Source organism: Brachyhypopomus gauderio, chromosome 5 (assembly GCF_052324685.1).
Source record: "Brachyhypopomus gauderio isolate BG-103 chromosome 5, BGAUD_0.2, whole genome shotgun sequence".
Classification (NCBI taxonomy): Eukaryota; Metazoa; Chordata; class Actinopteri; order Gymnotiformes; family Hypopomidae; genus Brachyhypopomus; species Brachyhypopomus gauderio.
Window position 1 is genome coordinate 30,880,765 of NC_135215.1, and position 23,877 is coordinate 30,904,641.

Here is a 23,877-nt window from a genome sequence, read left to right on the forward strand (position 1 = left end):
TTTATTAATTACAGTGGATGTAAATAATAAAAAGTTGCAGTAGCCTAGCAAAAAAACAATTAGGATTGCAGAGGTGTGTTCATTATAAAAGATTTGATCATAGATTAGAATGAAATATATTGAGATTCATTTGAATTGTAAATTGTTCTTTCATAGTCAACTACGTGAAAAACATAAACCTTTATTAAATAATTGCCTATATTAAAAATGTAATATTTGATCTTAGACGTATTTAAAGGTACATCAAAATACAGTGGAAGAATACTTTGAATTAAGCAATGTGTTTTATAGGAAACATAACTGAATTGAAATATAGTAAAATTTCATTTCAAACACAAATCATGTTTAGTCTTGCATTTTATGAAATTCTTTAATAGACAAAAAAAACGTTACATATGAGAAACATAATAGTGTGTATATCAATTAATATACAGATCCAGTAATAACAAAACATACATGGATGTGCATTAGAAATGTATTATGCCCTGTATAAATTTCAAAGTTTGTCTGATGCTTACAATTTTCATGTTGATGAAATAATTTCAGATAAATTAAGAAACAGAATTCAGAATGAGTTCACTAATTATTAAGAATCAAGATTACAAGATTACAATTTTTTGTATTGAAATAGTGTTACATATTTGTAAATGGTGAGAGTTTTTGAGTATTCTGTCACTAGTAAAGAATACTCATTATTATTATTATTATTATTATTATTATGTATTACGTGTTTTGCTTTCTGTGACTAGATAAAACTAGTATATTTATTTGTATAAACACATTGTCATGGCCCCTATTTTTACAATTACAGTCCCAACTAAGATACAGCAAAATGGGGACAGCTGTAGCAGAGCAACTTTAAAATGTCATATATTTGAAGGCAAATCCCTAAAAATCATAAAAAGCAATGTTTGTAATATTCATAATTCATGTAATTAATATCCGAAAAGACAATTATTTGTGATTTTAACTGCATTAATGTAACTGCTCTCTGAATTTATTTTAATTTCTCTATTCATTGGTTTTAACAATGCTTATATTAAATCTTATATTTATTCATATCTAAAATATTCTAACCACATGGGTGGCTAGGTTGGTACTACATTTTGAGGCCTTTGATAAAAAAGTGTAAGATTGATAGTAAAATGGATATAATCAGCAAAATTACATACTCGTAAATCATATTTCTGGCTTTATATCACATTAAAGATTATTCTAGGTGTATGTATTTGACTGTAAATGTCTCACAAATAGTCTCTTCTGAGTAAAGGTGAGAACGGAATCTATAGAGCACAACACAGTAATCCAGAATCTTAAATCTGAAGGCAGCTTGAATTACTTTAGTGCTTCTGACATGAAAATGATGCTCAGGACCATTGTAATATGGCCCATAAAGTTTTTCTCTTGAAAAACAAAGCAAATCAAAATAAAACCATTTCACGACAATCTTTAGGAATCTTTAGTCTTTAGCAATGTACTAGATAAAGATATTTTTATACAAAATTGTGCAAATGAGCAAAATTCTACACATTTCCCATTATTAAGAAGGATTTCCACATTTCTCTTCATCTGACAATCTGTATATTGGACAAACAAGAAAAAAAACAGAGGATCTCAGAGTGCAACCACACAGGAATGGACATCCACACACAAGCTTACCGTGTCCATGAGGTCCTGCAGCCAGAGACGCAGGAAGTGCGTGTGGGGAGCAAGAGGAGCAGCGTGCTGGAGCCCGCCTGGCCCACTCTCCCCGGGGCTGCCGTGCTGGAGCTGCCTGGCAGAACCCCACAAACAGAAAGAAAGAAAGCAATAAGGCAGAAGGAAGAGAGAAGACAGGATTTTCTTAAAAAAGGTCTAACTGTTGAAACATTAATTTAAAGAGGCTTAAAGAGAAATCAAGGTAATAGCAAAAATTAAGAATCTCAAAGAAAAGGGAGAGTGTTTTACTCGGGTTAGCAGACTTGCTTTGGTAATGAGTCTCAGTTCCATAACTCAGTGCATAAATCCACTGAAGATCCACTGTTTGATGAAAACTAACATGCTGTAAAAATTGCATTTAGTTACTTTATTACTAGTATGAAAACTACTGATTTGGTCATTTTTATGATATTGTTTTATAGCAATAAGTTTCTGCAAGTTCAATGAAATTCCTGTAAGAGACAACAAGGCTGTAATAATGACCGTGGAGAGAGGCACAGTGGGTCAAATAAAACCCCACTCTGTGGTCTAGGGTCATGTCCTCCTAATGATGTTCTTAAATGACATCAAAACTCCTGCGTGGGTGACTCACCACAGGCAATATTACCTGTCCTTGAAATGAACAAGGAAAAGTCAACCAGTCGAGCACTACGTATCTGATCTGCCCACAGAACTTTGCTTTTCACAATTTTTTGCTAGTAGCACACAATCAGCACATTTATAATGGCCATAGTAATACCATCATGCTAATGTCATCTCAGTACATCAGTAATCAATTTACTGATTTTCCTTTTAGCCATTTATTATAATGGCTTCACAGTATGTTTAAGAATCTTCTCAATTTAGCATTCTCATAAATGTAGCTTAAATTTGCAAAATTACCTGAACTGTAATAAAGTGATTCATTACTGCAATTAATGTCATATTAAAATGAATAACATCATATAAAAATAGCATTTATATAGTTATAAAGCATTTTTGTCTAATCATCACCTAATCAATCACATTGCTATTTTCATGCAATTTACGTAATGCCTGAATTATGGAAACATAACAGATGTCACCAAAATATGTCAGACAGTAAAAATATATATAAAGCTATTATGGTACTGTATGTAGGTTCAGGAGAACAACTCTGGTAGCACTAGAGGTATAATGGCAAATAATCCCCAAAGCCTCACTCAATACACGCTTCTGTAAAGGTCACTTTAGAGAGGTCTAAAAAAGATCAGGATCATTAAAATTGACTAGTATGATTATACGTGTCAAATAACTGCCATAAATGTTCTCTTATTAACTGGAACTGCAGGTGTCACTAATGCTGCAATAACCTTAAGAGTTTTCCATTTAACAATAAAAAACTATTATAGAAATTTCAAAATAATGAAAATAATAAGTGATAATGCAGGCCATATCAGCGAAACTAGGGAGAAGCCCCACAGAACAGCTCTACACAGACATGAACAGTTCCTGCTTTCTCTCTAAATGCAGCAAGCCATGTCCAGTTGCTCGCTGTATTATGTAATTATAATAGTTTGAATACAACATGCACACCTATTGGCGTAATCCTCTTTTATTTCTAAGGCATTTTAGTAGTTGGTTGTCCAAATGCTTTTATAAGTAATAAAATGCACTCATGAAATAAGTAAAAAAAAAAAAATTTTATCTCAAACTGCAGCAGACATGGAGCTAAACGTGCCATAAAAGAAAAAAAAGTCATGGGTCCTCAAAAAGCACTTAAAACTAAATTAAGTATATGAATGTATTACATTTCTATCAGCACAAAAAAAAAGAATGCATTTATACTGAGGTTTCTTTTAATTGATCAGAACATATCTTTACGTGGTCAACTGCACTTGAAATAAAATATAAGCAATTACAGGGGTGTTGAAATACGGGAGTGTTGAAACACTGGCAGGCCGTGTTAATGTTTTCACAAATCATCAGAGTCAAGTGAAGTATTGAACGAAGCACCAGGACCATTGAGCTGAGACTGGACGTGCTGGACGCAGCAGAGCTCGGCTCTCCTGCCCGTGTGAAGGGTGCAGGGCTGGGCACGGAGACAGGCACACTGCTGTACCTCTACCAGGCACAGGACCATTATGGGAGAGTGGGGTGGTGGGGTGCAGTCATGCCCTCCCCCCACAACTCTCTTTCTCTTTAAAAGGTGGTGCACTTGGTGAAGTCTCTTTCTCTCTCCCTTTCTTTCTTAGTGCAGTCTAGACTGAGGGGGGTGGGGTGAACTCTGGACGGTCATGTGTGCCAAGCCCATGACAAAAGGGTCTGTTATGCGCAGCGTATGCAGATAGAGCTGCTTCTTTTGTGCACAGACAGCGAGCCCAAGCCAGAGTAGAGGCAGGAGGAGGGAGGGGCGCGGGGGCGCGGGGGGGCAAGGAGCGGCGCGGGGCGGGTGGAAGAAGTAAAGAAGATGCAGGCAAACCTCTACACGGCCATGATATTAGCATTGGAGCATAAGGACACGGTATGTGCTAGGTGTGTGGGGGCAGGTGTATAGATTCTAACTTTTCAGTATTACTAGTAAAATGTCAGACTGTTTAGACATATATATAATATAAATAGAATTATAGAAATGTAAACATAAATGAAATATAATGAAAAGTATAATATACAACACCAATGCACATTGGTGTCTCAACTGACTTTGAACCAAATATGAGTGCAGATCCACACCCACACCCGTGCAAACACACACACACACACACACACACACACACACACACACACACACACACACACACACACACACACACACACACACACACACACACACACACACACACACACAAAGCACTAGGGTGATGGTGGTGATTGTGGGTGATTGTCTGAGTGCCTGGGTCTTCTGTGCCAGTGGAGAAGGGGAGTTGGCACAGCACTCTTTCCGCCATCTTAGGCCCAGCTGGCATCGCCCTGACAAAAACAGCCCAGTTCCTCGGTGTCATGCATTTGCCTCCATGATGGCAGTATGGTGTATATGTGCGTTTAGAATAGGGACTGCACATAATAAAATTACTTGCCAGTCATTCCAGATGAAGGGTGTGAGAAAGATCATTTTGTTAGAGAAAGAGAGAGAGAGAGAGAGAGAGAGAGAGAGAGAAAAAGAGAGAGAGAGAGAGAGGGAGAGAGATAGAGAAAGAGAGAGAGAGAGAGAGAGAGAGAGAGAGAGAGAGAGAGAGAGAGAGAGAGAAAACTTTCTGGCAAGTTGCACTTTTCCAGGCTGTCTAGATTGACCTATGGACCTTTGTGGCTGGATTCAATGCAAATAGCACTGACATTGCTCCCACTAAATCCTACAGGCTATTCAAATGAGTCTGCATTGACAAAAGCGCCCAGGCAAGATCCACAGACCGGAGGACTGGGTAGCCATGTCTGCCCGACCTGCGTAGCCAGTAGTTCATCTCAAGCTAAACTAATAGGGCCGGTTAAGACGGCCCTCTCCCCTTACACAGGTCGAAAAATGATTGGCAAAAATATATTATATATATATATATATTTAATGTATTTTAGGTGGCATTCCTAACAGAACAGTATGTTCTCTATACTGTTTATTTGTGAAAACTGATAATTTATTGTCTTCTGCATGTTTTCAGTAGGTTGAAAGTAACACGTTTGTGGAAACACAAAATTTTTATCTTAGACAATTTTACTGTTTTCCATATTACGTTTAAACTACATTATTCTATGAGATGTGTTAGCTTTCAATTGTGCACAGTAATGGAGTATTTCAGGTTGCCTTGCAGGCAGCTTGTCAGACAGCCAAAAATCCCAGAATGCCTTGCAAAAGCCCAGCTGTGAAAGTTAACCGTTAAGAGGCAGATCTTCCTAACGGCCCCAGACAGTTCCACAGAACCAGAGAGTGATTAAAGACATTTCCATGATTCAGCAATGCACTGTAATCTGCTTCTCCCTCTTGATCTGAACTTTTTCCATTCCAAAAATTTTTTTGTAGGCTGTCTTTTAAAGTTTTAATTTATTTTTATCCTTTCATGTAATATGGCAGACAAGCTCTGGGTTATGGAAATAAAACCCCACTGGTCTAAACCTATGGACATGTAGTTTCTATTAGCCAAGCCCCACAATACACTGATTGCAGCTTTTTGTCTGTGATACCCATCTCCTCATGATTCCAACATTGTTGTTTAAGTAGAAAAGTAGCTAGGCTGTCCAGTGTCCCTTTAAATAGGCTACTGTAAGGCTTAGAAAAGGGAGCCATCTGTTAAAGTGGTTTGGACTCGTACCCTTATCCACCTGGTTCATATATCACTCACTCTTTTTCTCCACAGTACAGTGAGACCCAAGTACATCCCCCCCTTCACTCAGTTATGCATTTACTAGACACCTGTATTAGTACGAATATGTTCTACCAGTAAGAACGTGATCTAAGAAACACAAAATAGAAGACAGAGACATAAGGTGCTCTGAACACTTTTCTAAATGAGCACTTTTCTAAAAGAGCACTTTTTAAAATGTTATAAATGTAAATTTAAATCACATAATAACTGAGATACAAGACATTCCAGAGCAAACAGCAAGATCTAAAACTTTGCCTTAGTTTATATGTGATTCACTCTATGCATTCCTTATAAATATCTACATGATGTGATGTGGCTTCTGAAGAACTGACAATAAAACACAAATATGAAACTACCCAGGTCAGTGTAGTTCATGTGACTATGCTATGTTGGTGTGGCCACTGACTGGTTGGACTTGGCAAAGCAAGAGGACACTGGTGCCACCTGATGGTCTGACTCACGTACTGGAGACGGCTTTGTCCTTGTGTGCTGGTGCATCAACTATGCTTTACCATCCTTACTTCATAAGACGTCCCTGAAGAACCTCTTAAGAACACGTGGGCGCTCATGGACAGAGACAAGCGTGGGCTAACGGAAACCAATCCTGGGACAGTGCTTCAACAGGAAATACCTATTTACCCCAACAAACAGAATAACAGAGCAGCTCCAAACCCATGTATCCATCATTCACATCCATTTAACTGTTCAACTCTTTAAAGGCATCACACACTGCTACCCATTTTAAAAGCATTGTATTAAAAAAAAGGATTTTTGAGCATGCTTTCAGCTGTATGTTTAATCACTATCTACAAATACATTCATTAATAAATATGAAAAACATCAGTCTGATACTCTCGCTTAGGTTTAAACTATGTCACGCATGAAACAGGCCAATCTAGGCTGATTTTGCAAAGTATTATGGTCTACTTAATAAAACAAAAGTCTGTAAGTCTACTTAAGAAAACAAAAGTCTATAGTCTACATAAGAAAAAAAAACACTAATACAGGAATGTGTGGCAAAATTAATAAGTGTTATATCAAATGTCTAATTCCCAGTAATGCACTCAGACGTATCATAATAGTACATTTGAGACTTCTATTCAGTCCTGAGGGCACTAGGAACAGTCTGAGCTACACACGACTCCTCAAGCTAGTGTCTAAACTTGAGAAAGCTTGACAGTTTGACACATCAAATCCACAAACCAGTCAGAACTGGGCACGTTCTGTCAAACGCAGGACTGACGTAGGCAATTATGTATCCCTGACACATACGCCCCAATGCAGAAACACTAGCCTGGGTCTAAGCTTGTTTTGGCAGGGTGATGCAGTTTGCACAAGTCATGTACACTTAGGCACTTTATTTCTGGGTGTTGTGATTTACTTAAAATGCAACAGAACCTGCAGAACGCAATTATCTTAAAAGCAGAGAAAGGAGAATATAAGCAACATTTTTGAAGCGTGTGAAAATATTCGGCTCTGCCACAATCCCAGTGCAATGCAGCAACGTTAAAAGAGCAAAGCCAACAAGATAATCAAAGCCCACGTCCTGGTGCAGCCCCATTAGTTGCCCCCCGTCAGTTAGCATGCCGTTGCTGCCCTGCACCAGGACCTTCATGGTGCTAAACGTGCAGCTAGAGGCCATGCTAATCCTTTGACGATAAGACTGGGCACTGCTGTACTCTGTGCCATCCAGCAAGCAAGATCCATGCCAGGGCTGTGGACCCACGTATCCATGGCAGCAGACAGGTTCTGTCTGGGTCACAGGGTAAATAAGAGTTTAATAAATATACATGCTATGACACCGATGACCCCTTTTGCTAACACACACACACACACACTACAGCCAATAATAAATCCACTGTGATTCCAGTGACTCAAATGATACTCGTGCATGCACTGAGATACACACCACAGCTCTGCATATGAACTACTGCTGAAGGTGAGGCTTTGCTCGACTGGTCATTAATAACTATTCACAGTATGGCACTGATGACCCCTCTAGGCATGCATGCACACACACGCGCACACACATAGCTTTCATAGCCATGGACTCAATGCTGTGGGACGGGTATTAATAAACATACACACCCTGGCTCAGACAAACTCTGTAATACACACTACTGCCTACACGTTTTCACAGCATCTTACAGACTGGAGTTTCAAGAAGTTCAAGACCATCATAAAAAGCATTCTCATGGATCATGAGAAGCAACAATATTCCAGACAGCGTCCTCAAAATGGCCACCATACTCAGCTGTTTTGCTGAATAAATTCAGAGAAAATAAAATTGGAATCTGCTGAGACAAAATCAAAAGCAAGTCTGGCTATATTAAGAGGTTCCACACAGCAGATGTAGTGTGATGACAATGCTCACATTTGTGACTTATATTTGTTGAAACCTCAGATCGACTTCTGCTTAGCACTCAACACTCAGCACCACCTATGATTCACTGTCTTTAAACTTTTATTGGAAACACATCAAACAAACACAGTGACAGTTCAAACATGGCAGAACACGAGAATGCCAACACTATGCTCTAAATACAGGCAGTAATTCCTTCCGAACATGGAGTAAAAAAAGTGCTTTTATTTTTGTTCAACCTCTTAAGACTCATACTGGTGGGTTTCCAAACTCATGGGTTTTCATGAGAATAACGAATGTATTTTTTTCATGTATAAGATGTTCACAGCAAAGCAAATGGGAACACAAGTCTGAACATAATATGAATCAAAAATCAAAGCAATCCTCAACAGTCCCAGGATAAAACTTCCCAAATGGCTGAAGGAAGGTGCGGGGGTTGCTTCCCTCTTAAACATCAGACGTACAATTCTGACACAGGAGCCCACGATCACTGTCAGAGACAACCACACTGAAAGGCTTGAGATGAATGCTTTGCATTTGCGTTGTTTATATGAAATCAAATCCATGAGTCAAAAATCCAAAATAGAATCAGACACTGGAAACAGGTCCTCTACTATAATCATTCACTAGGTACAAAAAAGTTTATTTACTTGTTATATAGAATTGTTAGCGTATGGTCAGTTCGCTGGGGGTACACCGAGCTATAATCTGATGTGTATAAAGTGGCTTTAAAAGTTCTATCAAGGTCCGGGCTTCACCACATGGCCCTCCTGTCCCGTGTCCCCTTTTTCCTGGGCCTTCCTAGTTGACATGCAAACATGAAGAGGAGTGTTTGACATTTCATTACCGAGGTGAACAAAATCTAAGTGGCAAATAAAGCCACCGTCCGAAGCAGCCGTGCTAGCACTGGACACAACTCCTTAAAACTAGGCCATAACGACAGGCTCAGCTCCCGCTCCTGTCAGAGAATACACACGAGGCGAACTGCAGAAAAAGGCACCAGAAGTCAACTGCCGACAGCCTCTCTTGAGAGGATTTTCCTTGATATTACTTTCTATTAAAAGTGTCTATGAAATTAGGCTACCAACTGTTTTTGACATTGGCTGCAAGTTTATAAATAGAAACCAAACCATTAGAAGGCACGGAGGGCACGGGACTGAAGCTGACCACTAATAGCATGGAAATATGAGTGAAAACTAAGGCTTCATAATACTTACAGCAAACAGAAAAGCTTCATGAGATTAAAAGTACATAAACCAGAAAGTTTCCTTTAGATTTCAGCAGGAAGAGCATTAAAATGCTGAATAGCAAAACGGTAGGGTCATAACAGGTTTTTATTCTGCAGGATCTTTGGATGAAATATACAGCCAGGAAAGTCAAGAAATAAACTTCTGGTTAGTTGGCAACATAATGGCTTCAAATGAAAGGTTAATGTGTCCTAACACCATTACTCAAGCAAGCTTTATTATGTACTCCAAGAAACTATCAAGTGATTTTAATAATCTATATTATTTCATCTTAATTGATCACATGTTTAAACTTACTAACAGATCCAGTACCACCATGTGCAACTTAAATTACTAACTACTACCTAATAACTAGGAGACAGTAGCGAATATATTCAAAACTAAATATCAGATAAAACCACATCGTCTTCCTGGTTGTTCAATCTATAACACCTTTTCCAATTCAAATACTTGAGGAAGCAGTTTCTCGCTCAACCAACCAGAGCCTTCGTTGAAGACTGCGTCCATTCCAAAATACAAGACAGAGCCAATAGAAGGGTATCTTGCTATTCTCTCGCTGGGTGAAAGGTCTGAAAAATGCCAGTAAAGACATAATTATTCATCATAATTAGGCTAGTAGCCAGTGCTGGGTTGTCATTACTCAGAGTTATACAGGCCAGCTGGTGCCCAAGTCCACAATGTTCTGATCCAAAGCGCGCCAGAGCCACACCCCTGTCTCAGTGTGCTAGGAGAGAAATCAGTGTTATTGATGAGGTGGGAGAGAAGGAATAAAAAAATCTAACTCGTGTTTTCTCGCTCTGAGCTTCTGCCTCAATTAGTATATGACCTAATACTTAAGAAATAATGTGGTTGGTGTTTTCATTTAAAGTTTTTTTCTATTTAAGTTTAAAAGTTAGTGCTTATGTATCAGTCCACATTCACCATGTCAGCCTACTTAAAAAAGCTCTTTAAAATCGCAGATCGCTATGGTGCATAGACACTTGCTAGCAAAGTGAATCATTTCTCACAGTAGAACCCCCCAGTGTTGAATTAACACAACACCTACAGTGCTGATTTAAGTCCATCTGGACATAAATGAATGCGTTAAGAGCTAATACGGAACCGGAGACACGTGGAATTATTCACTGCAACTTGTTATATATCATAGCGTATACCACAAAACAAGGCGTACTTAAACTATGAAGCCAGAGGCCAAAGGTGGGGTAGGTGTAAGTGTTCATGGTTCTGCCAGTGTTGCAATTATCTGCAGGTGCTCTACCGTCGCTCCAGAAAAAAACCCCGTGTTTCAGACTTACTTACGGAGTTTACACAAGCCAGTTCTTTCACAACGAGGCCCGTGCTACAGATCTCTTTACCCAACATCCAGCAAGCACATGGATTTTCGGTCTAATAACTGATTAAGAGAATGAGGTGGTTTACGATGCGGATGCAGCAAAATGATCAGAGACTATAAACTATGAAATCTCTGAAGCGAGAGATATACTACAAAATCCAGTAAGTGTAGTAAAATGAGCACCGTTAAATGAACACCTACTGGGTACATTTGAAACTGTGCAGATACATCGCTTTTCTCTTGCTGCATGCTTGCTGTGGATCAATTGCAGTAAAAAACTGCTTAGTAAATTAAGCAGAATTCCACTGTATAAAATAAATTTAAAGTAGCTGTAATGCCTGGGTAGAACACTGTACAAAATGTAAATATTTAAAGCATAATCCCTGACAGTACAAAATATGTCAAATAAGTTCTTGGCAGAGGAACTCAGTATTTGATATATGACAAACCTATTCCTATGCAGTTGCATTCAGACCATCTCTTAAGCTTTGCTAAAGAGATCTCTCATTGAGTGCACTTTGTGAAAACCCATAAAAGTGACCCGTCTCTCTCCACGAGGACCAGGCCTTATGAGCTCCATACACGGAAACAGCCAGCTCCCAACGGAGTTCTCCACCGAACAGGAAGAAATGGCCAAATCCTAGTGAGATTTGTTTTTATTTGCTTTAAGGACGTGGTTGAGTCAGGGACTGGCTTTTGCCTGCTGTATCTTTAAAGAACCTGAAGTTTTCTTGGCAGTGAAACGAAGAACTGCACGTTCAGCCAAAAGAGACAGTAAAGCAGAGCAGAGAAGCATGCCAAAATGCAGGGGCAACTCAGTGCAGGGGCAATTCAGTGCAGGGGCAACTGAGTGCAGGGGCAACTGAGTGCAGGGGCTCATTTTTCCTAAATGATTCACGCTGGAAAGAAAAGCATTCCCCTGTCCTCAGATGAACCTCTTTTTTTTCTCTCCATCAGCTCTTACAAGGAAACGATGGGGGAGGGGAGGGAAAACTGCTCACACACACACAATTCTCCTCTCTCTCCCTCGCTCTCTCCCTCCCTCCCTCTCTTGCCTCTCTGTTGCTTGCGCACACATATACACAAAACCCTACAATACAGATTCTTTGCTCGATTGCTGAACTGGATTGCATACACGAATGCTTGAAACAATAAAAGCATAAACACAAATGACACTGAAAGGAATGTAGTTGTAGTCACACAGAAGAAAAACATTGGTGTTAAAAGAACCCTGCAACTGCAACTTGGTAAACATAAAGCATGCATCGATGCAAACATGCAAGCACACAGGCATACGCACACTAGCAAGTGGGATCTATCCACAGTGTATGATTTTATATTTTTAGGAATTTCACAGACGAGAACGAAACCTAATCCTGTACTGACACTGATCAATGATAGCTAAATCAGCAAGTGGCAAATTTGACATTATAGAGGATGCGTTTTATCTTTGGTGTACAGATGAAAGGCTCAATGCAATTATGCAGCAAAGTCCAAATTTAGCATTACGAAAGACATTAAATCAGAAAAAGGATGCTTACTGTGCAAAACAAACAAAAAAACATTCCTTTCATGTCCTTAATTAAAGACAACATAGTATCCTAGAATTTAATTTAGCTGTACAGTTCTTCTTGGCATTGTGTACACACAAACATCTAGAATTTTTATTTTATTTATTTTTTTGGTGGGGGGGGATGAACAGAAATGAGAAACTGGAATTACAACAGAAAGTTTTTAAGCAGTATCTTTCCATGCCCCGTGTCCTCAAACGCCTTCACTGGCTTCAAGTGAACTCGTTTCACAGAAAAAAAAGAACTGTACAGTTAATTATAACAATTCTGGTTCCCTCTTAAAACATTTGTACATAAACAGACAGCTCACAGAGCTGTACACAGAACCATTTGTAATAACTTAAAAAGGTAATGTTTTACTTGTAAGTCTTTTAGTATAATTTCAAATATCTCCATATGTCATTTCTCAATGTTCATGATTTTGTGGGTACTGATACTTTTAATCTCTCTTAGTACCAAATTGATATAAAATGTATTAAATGTATTAAATGAGTTAATAACAGCTCACCATACAGGAATGAAGGAGTCTTGCCCCGATCACTGTGGAAATAAAAAACATATCTGCGCTCAGTCCCCATTGAAAGATGTCCTATACACTATAAACCTGCAACTACTAATTAATATTCTTTATGTTTCAGTGAGTGATACTGAATAGATTTCAATCAATAAGTAATATTATTTTAAATACTTCAGTATTATTTTACAAGGTACATAGAAAAGTATTATTGCTTTCTGTCTTTTTTTCAAATTGTGTCCAGAATTGGTTTGTATGTTATGCGTCTTTCATGTGATAAACATCTTTGGTATGAATACACTTTAAATGTTTCTTTACCATGCTGTTAAGAAATTTTACAAGTTGGGTAATAGAATCTGGTGCATGGTTGAATACTGTAAAATACAGTAATATACAAAGGTCAGTGATCATTTTAATAGCACAAATCCAAGTACCGTTTAACCATTCATAGCCTAAGATTTATAACCTAATTCATAAACTAACATGACTTTAATACTAAAAGGCAAATAAAGGTGAATAAGGCAAATAATTTCTATCTATAGCATCATCTGCGTAAACCAACTGCTCGTGTCAAATGCATGGAGCTATCACTTTTGACCAAGTTGCTGTGAATGATTAAAATGATTATAGGTTCTGATACACAAACCTGAAAAAATAACTGTCCCGTATTCATATGAGATTTTGAATGAGTATGACAGATAAATCGGTACGACTCAAATTGTGTAGCAATAATGAAGCCATGTAATATTTACATGTATGAAGATCAAATGAAAAGACACACAAATTCAATACGTTAGTGTACTTAAATCCCCAGAAATCACTATATAAGATGGAAATCATATCTTTCAGGTCCTATACAAATTGTCCTCATACACGCCTCTTGGATTAAAACTGAACTTTAGCCTTCACACGTGTATTAAAATAAAACACCCAGGTTCATATTTACCCACCTACATTGTCTTAATATTGTTTTCCTTTTGAATGTAAAGCTAAGGATATAAAAAAGGCTGCTCATTACTTTTGGTTATGCATCATTTTGTAAGCTTATCAAGGTAAATATTGGGGAAACACTTCGAAAGAAGCAGAGCTGCTGTTTGCTGTAGTTGGAACAAATCGCAGCAGCTTCATTTGACTGACAGTATCGCATTAGATTACAGCAATACTACAAAAACAAACAAAAACCCCTAAAAATCCCCCTTAACCTTAACGAGTGCTTAACGTTACACGAATCACAGAGATGAGGCGTTTCACATGTAAAAAGAATGAACAAATAAAGAACAGCAAGAAACAACGGCGATGACACAAACCTAGAGCTGAAGACAAACTTTGAATTTACGCCCCCTCAGTCACTTCGGTCTCCTCGTCAGAACCGAATAACCAGCAAACTACTTGGGTAAACTGTCCAAATAGCTCTGAAAAGCACCATTAAGTTAATGTGTTCGCAACGACCAGTCAAACTCCGACTCACCCCCCAAAAAGAGTCTGAGGGTGAGTATTTTGGATCAGCCTTCATCACATCTGTGATCCAGCACACTGTGTTAGGTGTGAGAGATTATGAGACTTCAGCGGCTTTTTATATCTACACTGCGCGACCGTTGAAAATTCAAACGTAGCTTTTTGTTAACAGGGAACTGTTCATAAAAAGTGTAACGAAGAGGACCGTCACGATTTCAGCTGCATAAATCGCAGAATTAAATGCAACGTTAAAGGCTTCTTTTCTGTTTTTATAACACGCTGTACACATGACACATGAACCCGAAGCGTGTGTATTGGAGAAATCTTTATACCGCAAAGGAAGTAGTTTTACACCCATACTTATGACATTTCAGCCCTTTGCTTATTTAGACCATACATAGACTTTTCAAATTGAGGGCAGCTGCGCTCTATTGTGCGTGTGTGTGTGTGTGTGTGTGTGTGTGTGTGTGTGTGTGTGCGTGCGTGCGTGTGTGTGTGTATGCTGACTAGTGTCTTTTATTACATGCTTCGACTGTTGTAAGACGTACATTATGTTAACCTTTATGTCAGTTATTTTTGATAGTATAAGTATAAGAATACATGTTAGATACTTCTCTGTTTAAACTGTTTTAGTTTGTTTATTAATTTGTCATTTTTTGCTGACCATCGGCAGCAAGAATCATTTATTATCAGTTCACTTTCAATTATGAAAAATATCTTTTATTAATGGACTATGATTTTATGTAGCTATATCAACGAGGCAGTAAGGCTGTCCTCGTATAAACTCTTGCATATCCCTTTACAGTTTTGGAGCTGGGTGTCTCATGTCACTGTTGTTGTGTGCGTGACAGACTAGAACACATGTACCCGATGACCCATGCTGTCTCAGAGAGCGAGAGAGGCTCGCGCACAAGCCTAATGAGATTATCCCAACAGTAGTGTCATGGGCTGGGGGTGATGCCTCTCCTCCAATGGCCTGGTCATGTTGCAGGATCAGGAGAATCTGGCGGCAGCAGATTATCAGCTGAGCTGCCCTTGTGCACTGATATAGGGCCGCCTTGTCCTCTCCAAATCCTAATGCTAGTTGTTACAAGAGACACAGCAAATATGATCACACATCACTAAGAAAGGGTCGCACCCACATACTGATTAACACCAGCAGCCTCTTAAAAATCTCTTTATGTTGTTTGTACATATTGCCATCAAAGGATAGGATATTGCTCAGCACCGATTCTGAAGATTTATTGACAGTTCATCACTTTTTGCAAGGGTGCAAATGCGATCTTACGCCTAATCTGAATCAGCACTGAGGTTTTCCAGCTTCTGTTTTTCAATGTATCAAGTATATGACATTCTCTGATCAAAAACTGGGTACAAGAAAGACATCCTGTGTTTTTTTTCTACCCTGATATGTGCAATCCTGTTCACTCATTCATTATATGCACAAAGTGATGAAGTTCACTCATTCACAATATGCAGCGAAGTTCACTCATTCATTATATGCACAAAGTGATTAATTTCACTCATTCATAATATGCAGCAAAGTTCACTCCTTCATTATATGCACAAAGTAATGAAGTTCACTCATTCATAATATGCAGTGATGAAGTTCACTCATTCATAATATGCAGCGAAGTTCACTCATTCATTATATGCACAAAGTGATTAAGTTCACTCATTCATAATATGCAGCAAAGTAATGAAGTTCACTCATTCATAATATGCAGTGATGAAGTTCACTCATTCATTATATGCAGTGATGAAGTTCACTCATTCATTATATGCAGTGATGATCTTCACTCATTCATTATATGCAGTCATGAACTTCACTCATTCATTATATGCACAAAGTGATGAACTTCACTCATTCATTATATGCAGCAAAGTAATGAAGTTCACTCATTCATAATATGCAGTGATGAAGTTCACTCATTCATTATATGCAGTGATGAAGTTCACTCATTCATTATATGCAGTGATGATCTTCACTCATTCATTATATGCAGTCATGAACTTCACTCATTCATTATATGCACAAAGTGATGAACTTCACTCATTCATTATATGCAGTGATGCAGTTCACTCATTCATTATATGCCATGATGGTGCTTCTGGTGCTGGTGAGACCAGATCAAAACTTATTGGCGTACACAAAAGGAACATTAGAAATACATAATTCACAGATCTATCTATCTATCTATCTATCTATCTATCTATCTATCTATCTATCTATCTATCTATCTATCTATCTATCTATCTACCTCTCTCTCTCACTCTCTCTCTCTCTCTCTGTACTGGATTAAGGTGGATTCTCTACAGCTCAAGCTGTCCTCTGCAAATAGATGGAGGGACAGTGCAGATTTACAGACTGTTAAAATCCCCTCTGCAAAGGCAATCAGCTTCATAGCAGCCATGAGGCATTGGCCACTGCAGGTAAAGTTCTGCTGCCCCAGTTGGGCTACGGAGGGAAGAGTCACTCTGCAGAGCTGTCATCAGCTCCTGACACCTTCCTTAGACATGTCTGCACCCTTATACACACTTCAGTCTGCTTTGCCTGCCAGTGTCCCTTTGTGCAAATTCTGAGCTGAACTATTTTTTTTTACACAATATTCAAGATGCTTCACATTCAGCTGAAATGCAGAGGTGCAGAGAAGGGATCTCTCTCTCTTCCTCCTTTTCTCTCTTTCATCTCTCTCTCTGCCTCTCACTGTCTCTCTCTCCCATTGTGCATATCTATCTCTAGTTTCCTAATTCTTTATTCCTGGAAAGGAATTACATGGCAACCTTTGAGCTGAAACATGAAATGCAGGTTGTGATACCTAAATCATACGGTTCTGTCATCTATGTGACAGGTCATGTATATTGAAGTTCAAGGGAGCAGTGCAATTAAGGTAGCCTCCTACTTTTTAAGTGTGAACAAATTTGAGCGTTTTAGTGCATGTTGTGAGACAAATTATGACAAATGTTTGTACCGTTTCCATTACGGGTTCAAAGTCAAACATGGGGCACTATTCCTAGATCACCAGTTATCGTTCAAGAGGGACAGAGCTGCCTTCTGCTTATGTTCATGTCATACGTCTTATAGTAACAATGAAAAACATCCCTGAAAAAATCCTTAAATCAGTGTAAAGAGTAAATCTCACCAGCACCACAGCAGTGAGCGATTAATGAGAGCCATTACTGGCCATTTAGATATTGTGACTAAATGGATAACTAGTTCTTACAGAATGAGAGAAAAAGATTTATGAGAGAAGTATTATTCACATTCAGTTGTCAAGGGCAACAGCCAATCCACCTAGACACGTGGGGCATTTTGCTGGCCTGGGCTTATTTCATCTGGATTTTGTGTTGTGCAGTGTTCACATATTGAGAGGTAAAACAAACACAAAACTACAGTAATACCTACAACTTAATGCAGTTTTTCTCAGTTGATTTGGTTCATTTCTCACATCATGCTTTACATTGGCATCACTAGTGCATTTCTCAAAACAGTTAGTGCAAACAGCAAAACTCAATGAAATACCTGCAAAAGCAGATACTTCACTCAAAATTCTTTGTTTTTGCCCCAAAAGCAAATATTTAGGTCAGTCAATTTGTCAGCTTTTGATTTCAAGAACGCTGCGCATTCTGTGGTATATCATATACATGTTACACACATACAAACTTACATGGAACAGAAAGTTACACATGACTGTATGTGGGAGACTGATAGCAAGAAATTGGACTGGAATCAAATTTGTACAGCAATATTGTTTGACTGTATTGTTCGCACTACAATTTGTTGACAAAAACAAATCTGATTGAAATTCAGAAAAGACAGACAACTGGAAAAACTTCAAAATTAAAAACGTATTCTACACATTCAAAACAACCTGAGCACATACAGCCTCCTCTTGTGTGAAAATGGAACCTCTTCCAGACTATGAGCTAGTCTTGATATCCTATATGGTATAAGAATGCAAAAGTCCAAAACAAAAACTTGAATAACATCAGAATGTATGTCAATGTGCAGCATTACAGCAGAGAGCACATTTCTGAATTACAGTACATACATGTTTTCTCTATGAAATGTTTGAACAACTGAAGACACAGTTGTTCTTCCAATATTCAGCTGCACCTAACGACCAGCTTCAGCCATTATAAGACCATGACTTACATGTAAAACATGGTCCACAATTGTTGCCCTTATTTCACTGTTTTGTCCCCTCAGCCTCACACCTCACAGTCTTACCCCTATACACCACACAGTCTTACCCCTCTACACCACAGTCTTTCCCCTCTACACCATACAGTCTTACTCCTCTTCTTGGCTGTTGTCCCTGTACATGGCCTTGTCTTTCCATTATGAGACTTTGTGATACTGCAGTGTTTAGCGTCTATAAATGTTTGCCAATTACAGTAAAGGTTCGTGAAACACACCTCTGACCTATGGTTGAGACCATTGGTTGATCTAAGCCTTCACCAATTCCCTTTCTTACTGTTACTGAATGTTCACTTGCAAACAATTTAATCAAATTAGGATAAATTACCAAAATGTAACAAAAAAAATAAACTAAATAAATAAATGTAAAATGATGCCTTAGAGATTATGACAACATGTTCGGCACTTTTGCATATAATGACCTAGGCGATGACCTAAAGACTAAATGTTTGGGAGGGTAAGACAATTCAACAGACAATCCGTACAACACATTTTGATAAACATGTCAACTGATAATGTAATAAACAACAGACAACTGTCCATGTCCATTTGCAATATGTACAAAAGCATTTGCAAAATGTTAAACACAAGGAGAAATGCAATTATGATGTGCACAAGTGACAAGGAGATGTGGAGACTAAATGAACAGTTTTGAGAATTTCAATTCTGATCTGAGAAATGAACCAAATCGACTGAGAAAAACTGTAATGTAAAGTGTACAGTCTGCATCTGCCTTTTCTGGTAATGTTGAACTCTGTTGTTGAATGTTGTGAGTTTATGAAGGGAAATCATAGCATTCCTCTAGAAGAAATTTTCTTGTTATTTGACTTACAAAGAATGCGGAAATCAAGTTTTAACCAAGTGCTATAAAAAAGGCCTATAAAACCGTCCTGTAAAAGTCCTGTGATAATGTCAAGATCTGGTAACTGCAGAAGCCATCGGAGGAGTGTGAATTCATCAAGGGAGCTCACAAAACCACTCATGGCTTTGTTTAGCATTGTATATGGCACTTTACAGTCTTGGAATATGAGAACACGATGAGAGAACAGCGTTTGCACCTGGTCCTCATGTCTAGTGTGTTTACAATCATGGAAAGCAATCATCAGACTTAACAAATCCCATGAGATGATTCCCACACCATTACGGATCCACCAACATGCGGCACCGAGAGCTGACCGGACCCTTTTGCTCTCACCAAACATAAACACACTTTTTCCAGATGGAGGAAGCATATTACATCAGACCGTGTTACTTTTTTCTTTTGTGAGACATCCAGGTTTTCCTCTTTACATCTGGCAACTTTGGCTCTGAGGACTGGCTTTTATAAAGTTTTTGTTAAGCCTGGGTCACAGAGATATTTCTCATGATGTAGTTTTGTCATGTCTAGCTGTTCAGTAAAGTGTACATTACCTACTGAACATGGACAGTGAACCGTTGTTCATCTTTGTCAGTGCAGATTACCTACGTATGTGACTTAACTCTTGTGACTTCTGACACTTTTCCTCAATCAGTTTGCCCGACTGGTTCTTTTCGAATAGTTTGCTGACTTATGTTATCAAAGAATAGAAACATGTACTGCCTTTATACCTTTAACTGAACTAGAATACCAGGCATTTAGCCTAGACTGTTTAGAGAGCACTTGCTCATTTAGCATGAAGCCAGACCTGCTTTCCAACATTGTGACCGTCAGTAACATTCTGCCCCCTGGTGCTAAGAAATGTAATAATCATTTAGTCTAAATCTGGTAAATTGATATGGAACATGCTTCTACATGAATTCCGTTGAGCTCTTATCGAACTTAACACACTGAAACCACTGGCCACTGCAATATAAGATGGCGCCAGAGAAGAAACACAGGCTCCCTTTGTTTGCCAGTGTCAAAGGACATTCTGTAGTGCAATGTTTTGTGTACTTTTATAGAACAGTGCCCTCTAGTGGTGCTTTTAAATCTTCACGCGACTGAGTCCAGATCATATTATTGATTATATAATACTCTGCATTTTAAAAGTGCATTAATATAGAGAGTAATTTCTTTAACCTCTCTATCTTTCTTTCTTTCTCTATCTTTCTTTCTTTCTCTTTCTCTCTCTCTCTCTCTCTCTCTCTCTCTCTCTCTCTCTTTGTAGTATGCAATGATGTTTTGGTAACTTGCAACATTTTAGTACAAAGCAGTGGAGAATGTGAAACAAAGATAAAACAAGGTCTCTCATTTGATGAGTTTCATCAATGCTTACGGATGTAAAACAATTCCGACATTGTCTTTCAGTATGATTTCGCCACGATTTTACAAGCTCTGTCTCCATCTTCTGGAGATGGTTAGTATTACCTTCTCAAAGGAAAAAAAATTCAATCTGATTTTGCAGTGATTTACACTCACTAGAGATTTTAAGAACACCTGTGCACCTGTTTGTTTAGGTAATGTCAATCAGCTAATAATGGTGCAGCATTGCAGTGTATTCAGTCATCCACAATGGGGTCATGATTTTCACTTAATGTTCATTAAGCATCAGAATGTGGAAAATGTGATCTTAGTGATTCTGATGGTGGGATATTGCTGGTGCAGTTTTGAATGGTTTGAGTAATGCATAAATTGCTTATTTCCTTGGGTAACGCACTACACCGTCTCCAGAGTCTATACGAAATAGTGTGGAAAAGGAAAAAAACCTATTGGCAGTTCTGCAGGTGGAAATGCTTTGTTTATGATGGTTAGTGTTGAACAGCCAGAATGGTTTGAATAGACAGCGAAGGTTACAGTGATCTTTAGAACCTCCGAGAGCTGAAAAGCATCTCAGAATGTATTGTGTTGAGCGGGTTGTAAGACCACATCAGATTCTCCTACTGTCAGCTACAAAGATGAATAAGCCCAGGCTCTCTAAAAATAACACCATGTTACTTGGTTTGATGAATCTCAAGTTCTGCTGGAAGATGCAATTGTTAATGTCAGAATGTGCCATAAATAACATTAATACATTTTTCCCTAGCACACGTTGAGCCACATAATGCCAATCAAAAATAATCAAATACCACAGCCTGTGAGTTTTATGGTAACAATTTATCCATGTTATAATGGCTGCTTCAAGCACAATGTTGCACCATGCCATAAAGTACGAGTCATGTCACAGTGGTTCCATGACCAAGATCATGAAATCAGTGGAATTCAGGAATCCAGTGGCTCCCCCAGTCACCAGATCTGAATCCACCAGAGAACTTTTGGATGTGGTTGATCAGGAGATTTAGGCAGAGGTGGACATTCCAGGTTCAGAAAGTAAAAGTCCTCACCAGGATGTTACTTAAGCTTGATGGATTTTCTAATTAGTGCAAGTCAGGTAAAATTACTGGAATCAACACAATCCAGGAAGCCTGAGCAAAATCCTGGTGAGGACTTTTACTTTCTGAACCTGGAATGTCCACGTCTGGATTTAGACCATTAATAGACAGCTGACAAATCAGCAGCTGTACACGATACACAGCCATCTTGATATAACCCAAACTCTCAAAGGCATGTGCAAGCCATACCATGAATATGGAACACTTTGTTCCGCATAAGAGCTAAAGTGTAAATGTAATGTAAAACACACACACACACACACACACACACACACACACACACACACACACACACACACACACACACACACACACACACACTTCTGAAGTAATGATTGATCAAGAGTCAAACTGTCAACAGACAAATAGTTAAAATTATCCAGGCATCCAGGAATTCCATCACATCCTTGTAAACAGATGATTCCTATTTTGTTCAATGGAAAATACTCAACTGTGACCAGAAATTGGGCCAGCGTAAACCACTGGACTTTAAATGTTTAAAATGTTTCCTATGTCTCCACTTCTGATTCCAAGACTGGTCTTGACCATTTTGACCAAACGCAAATAGATTCCATGAGAAAAACATGCACATATATCCAGAATGTAGCATGTCTAAAACGTTTTTGTTACAGGAAATAAAAACAGTTCATACTGAATTTTAATGTAACATGTCTGGTACTTTATAACTATAAGGTCATAAAGGTTATAGCAACAAGAAATTGATTAACATCCTTACTTAAAAGTATTGTAAGTATGAGTAAAGTCTATGGTGCTCTACAGTGAATGCATTTGCAATAGACCCAATGACCCTTTTCAGACTGAATGAACCGTGAGGTCCTTGTGGCTCCAAACACTTTAAACAATTTGTTGTTCAGTGGTCAAGAAATCAAAGGCTGTGCTCTGACTGATGACTTTCGCACGTGAGTGTGGGCTAATTGTTTATAAATCCTCTAGTGTGTCATGTGAGCTAAAACAGGCCTGAGCACATCATACATATGGTAAATCTAAAACCAACTCAAAGCTCTTGTGTTTGCAAAACATCTCTTTATTGACAGGGCTGAAAATGTCATTGTCAGCCATGTCGACGATGAAGTCATAGTCCCACCTCTTATGTTTGATGATGAACACTTTAAACATGCACACACACACACACACACACACACACACACACACACACACACACACACACAAGATGCACATACAACTCTGCAAGCTGTTGTCATTTAGGTCATGGAGGCCTGTCGGCAGACTGCAGAGAAGAGCCACATAAACTGGGAAAAATGACAGACACAAAGGAAGACGGCTGCCCTCCCCACCACATGAGAACACAAACACATGAGAACACAAAGTGCCAGCAAGCGCTGGTTTGGCTGGAGCCAATTGTCACTTTTGAGTGTTTAGGGTCGATGGTGTTCTGTGTCAACCGTAAGACACCCTAGGATCTGGTTCGAGTTTTGCCTCCGGTCTTATACAGCCGCTTAGGTGCCAACAGTAAGGTCCCTTCGCTGCTCCATGGTCTCCTCCTCAGGAGTGTTGGGCTGAAAGAAGACAGGAAGAAATGAAGACAGGAAGAAATAAAGGCATTCTATTCTCCGCTCAACACTTGTCATTTTTCCTGGAAGTGAGTTTCTCCTTGATGTCCCATTACTAACACACAGGAGCATACGGATCTCTTCATCCGTGTTCGGCGAGGGCACGTGGCTCGTCGCAAGCGCACTGTCCACAGAGACGGAACCTCCTTTGTCCAACGACGATGATGATGATGATGATAAATGTCACTTGTATATTTAAAAATCTACTCTTTAACATGTGTGCCTTTGTCAGTCCATGCGGGTTTGTTTGAATATTGTTTTCCTCAA

At 38.7% G+C, this 23,877-nt stretch overlaps 1 protein-coding gene across 4 annotated transcripts in view; it reads right to left on the bottom strand.

Annotated features, from left to right (window-relative positions):
• The window catches only part of LOC143515101 (uncharacterized), a 33,216-nt gene extending 18,519 nt beyond the window's left edge, over window positions 1–14,697 (bottom strand). For 2 of the 4 annotated variants that reach the window (XM_077007050.1, XM_077007052.1), the window contains exons 1-3: window positions 14,343–14,589; window positions 13,030–13,061; window positions 1,660–1,774 (exon numbers count right to left, since the gene is read on the bottom strand). Coding sequence is in view for 1 of the 4 variants with exons in the window: in XM_077007057.1 (XP_076863172.1) it covers window positions 1,660–1,774; window positions 13,030–13,032 (118 nt within the window). In the remaining 3 variants the exon portion in view is untranslated. Of the gene's footprint in view, window positions 1–1,659; window positions 1,775–13,029; window positions 13,062–14,342 lie in introns of all 4 variants that reach the window. The other 2 variants (XM_077007057.1, XM_077007054.1) reach the window with 2 other exon arrangements.
• Window positions 14,698–23,877: the final 9,180 nt, after the last annotated feature.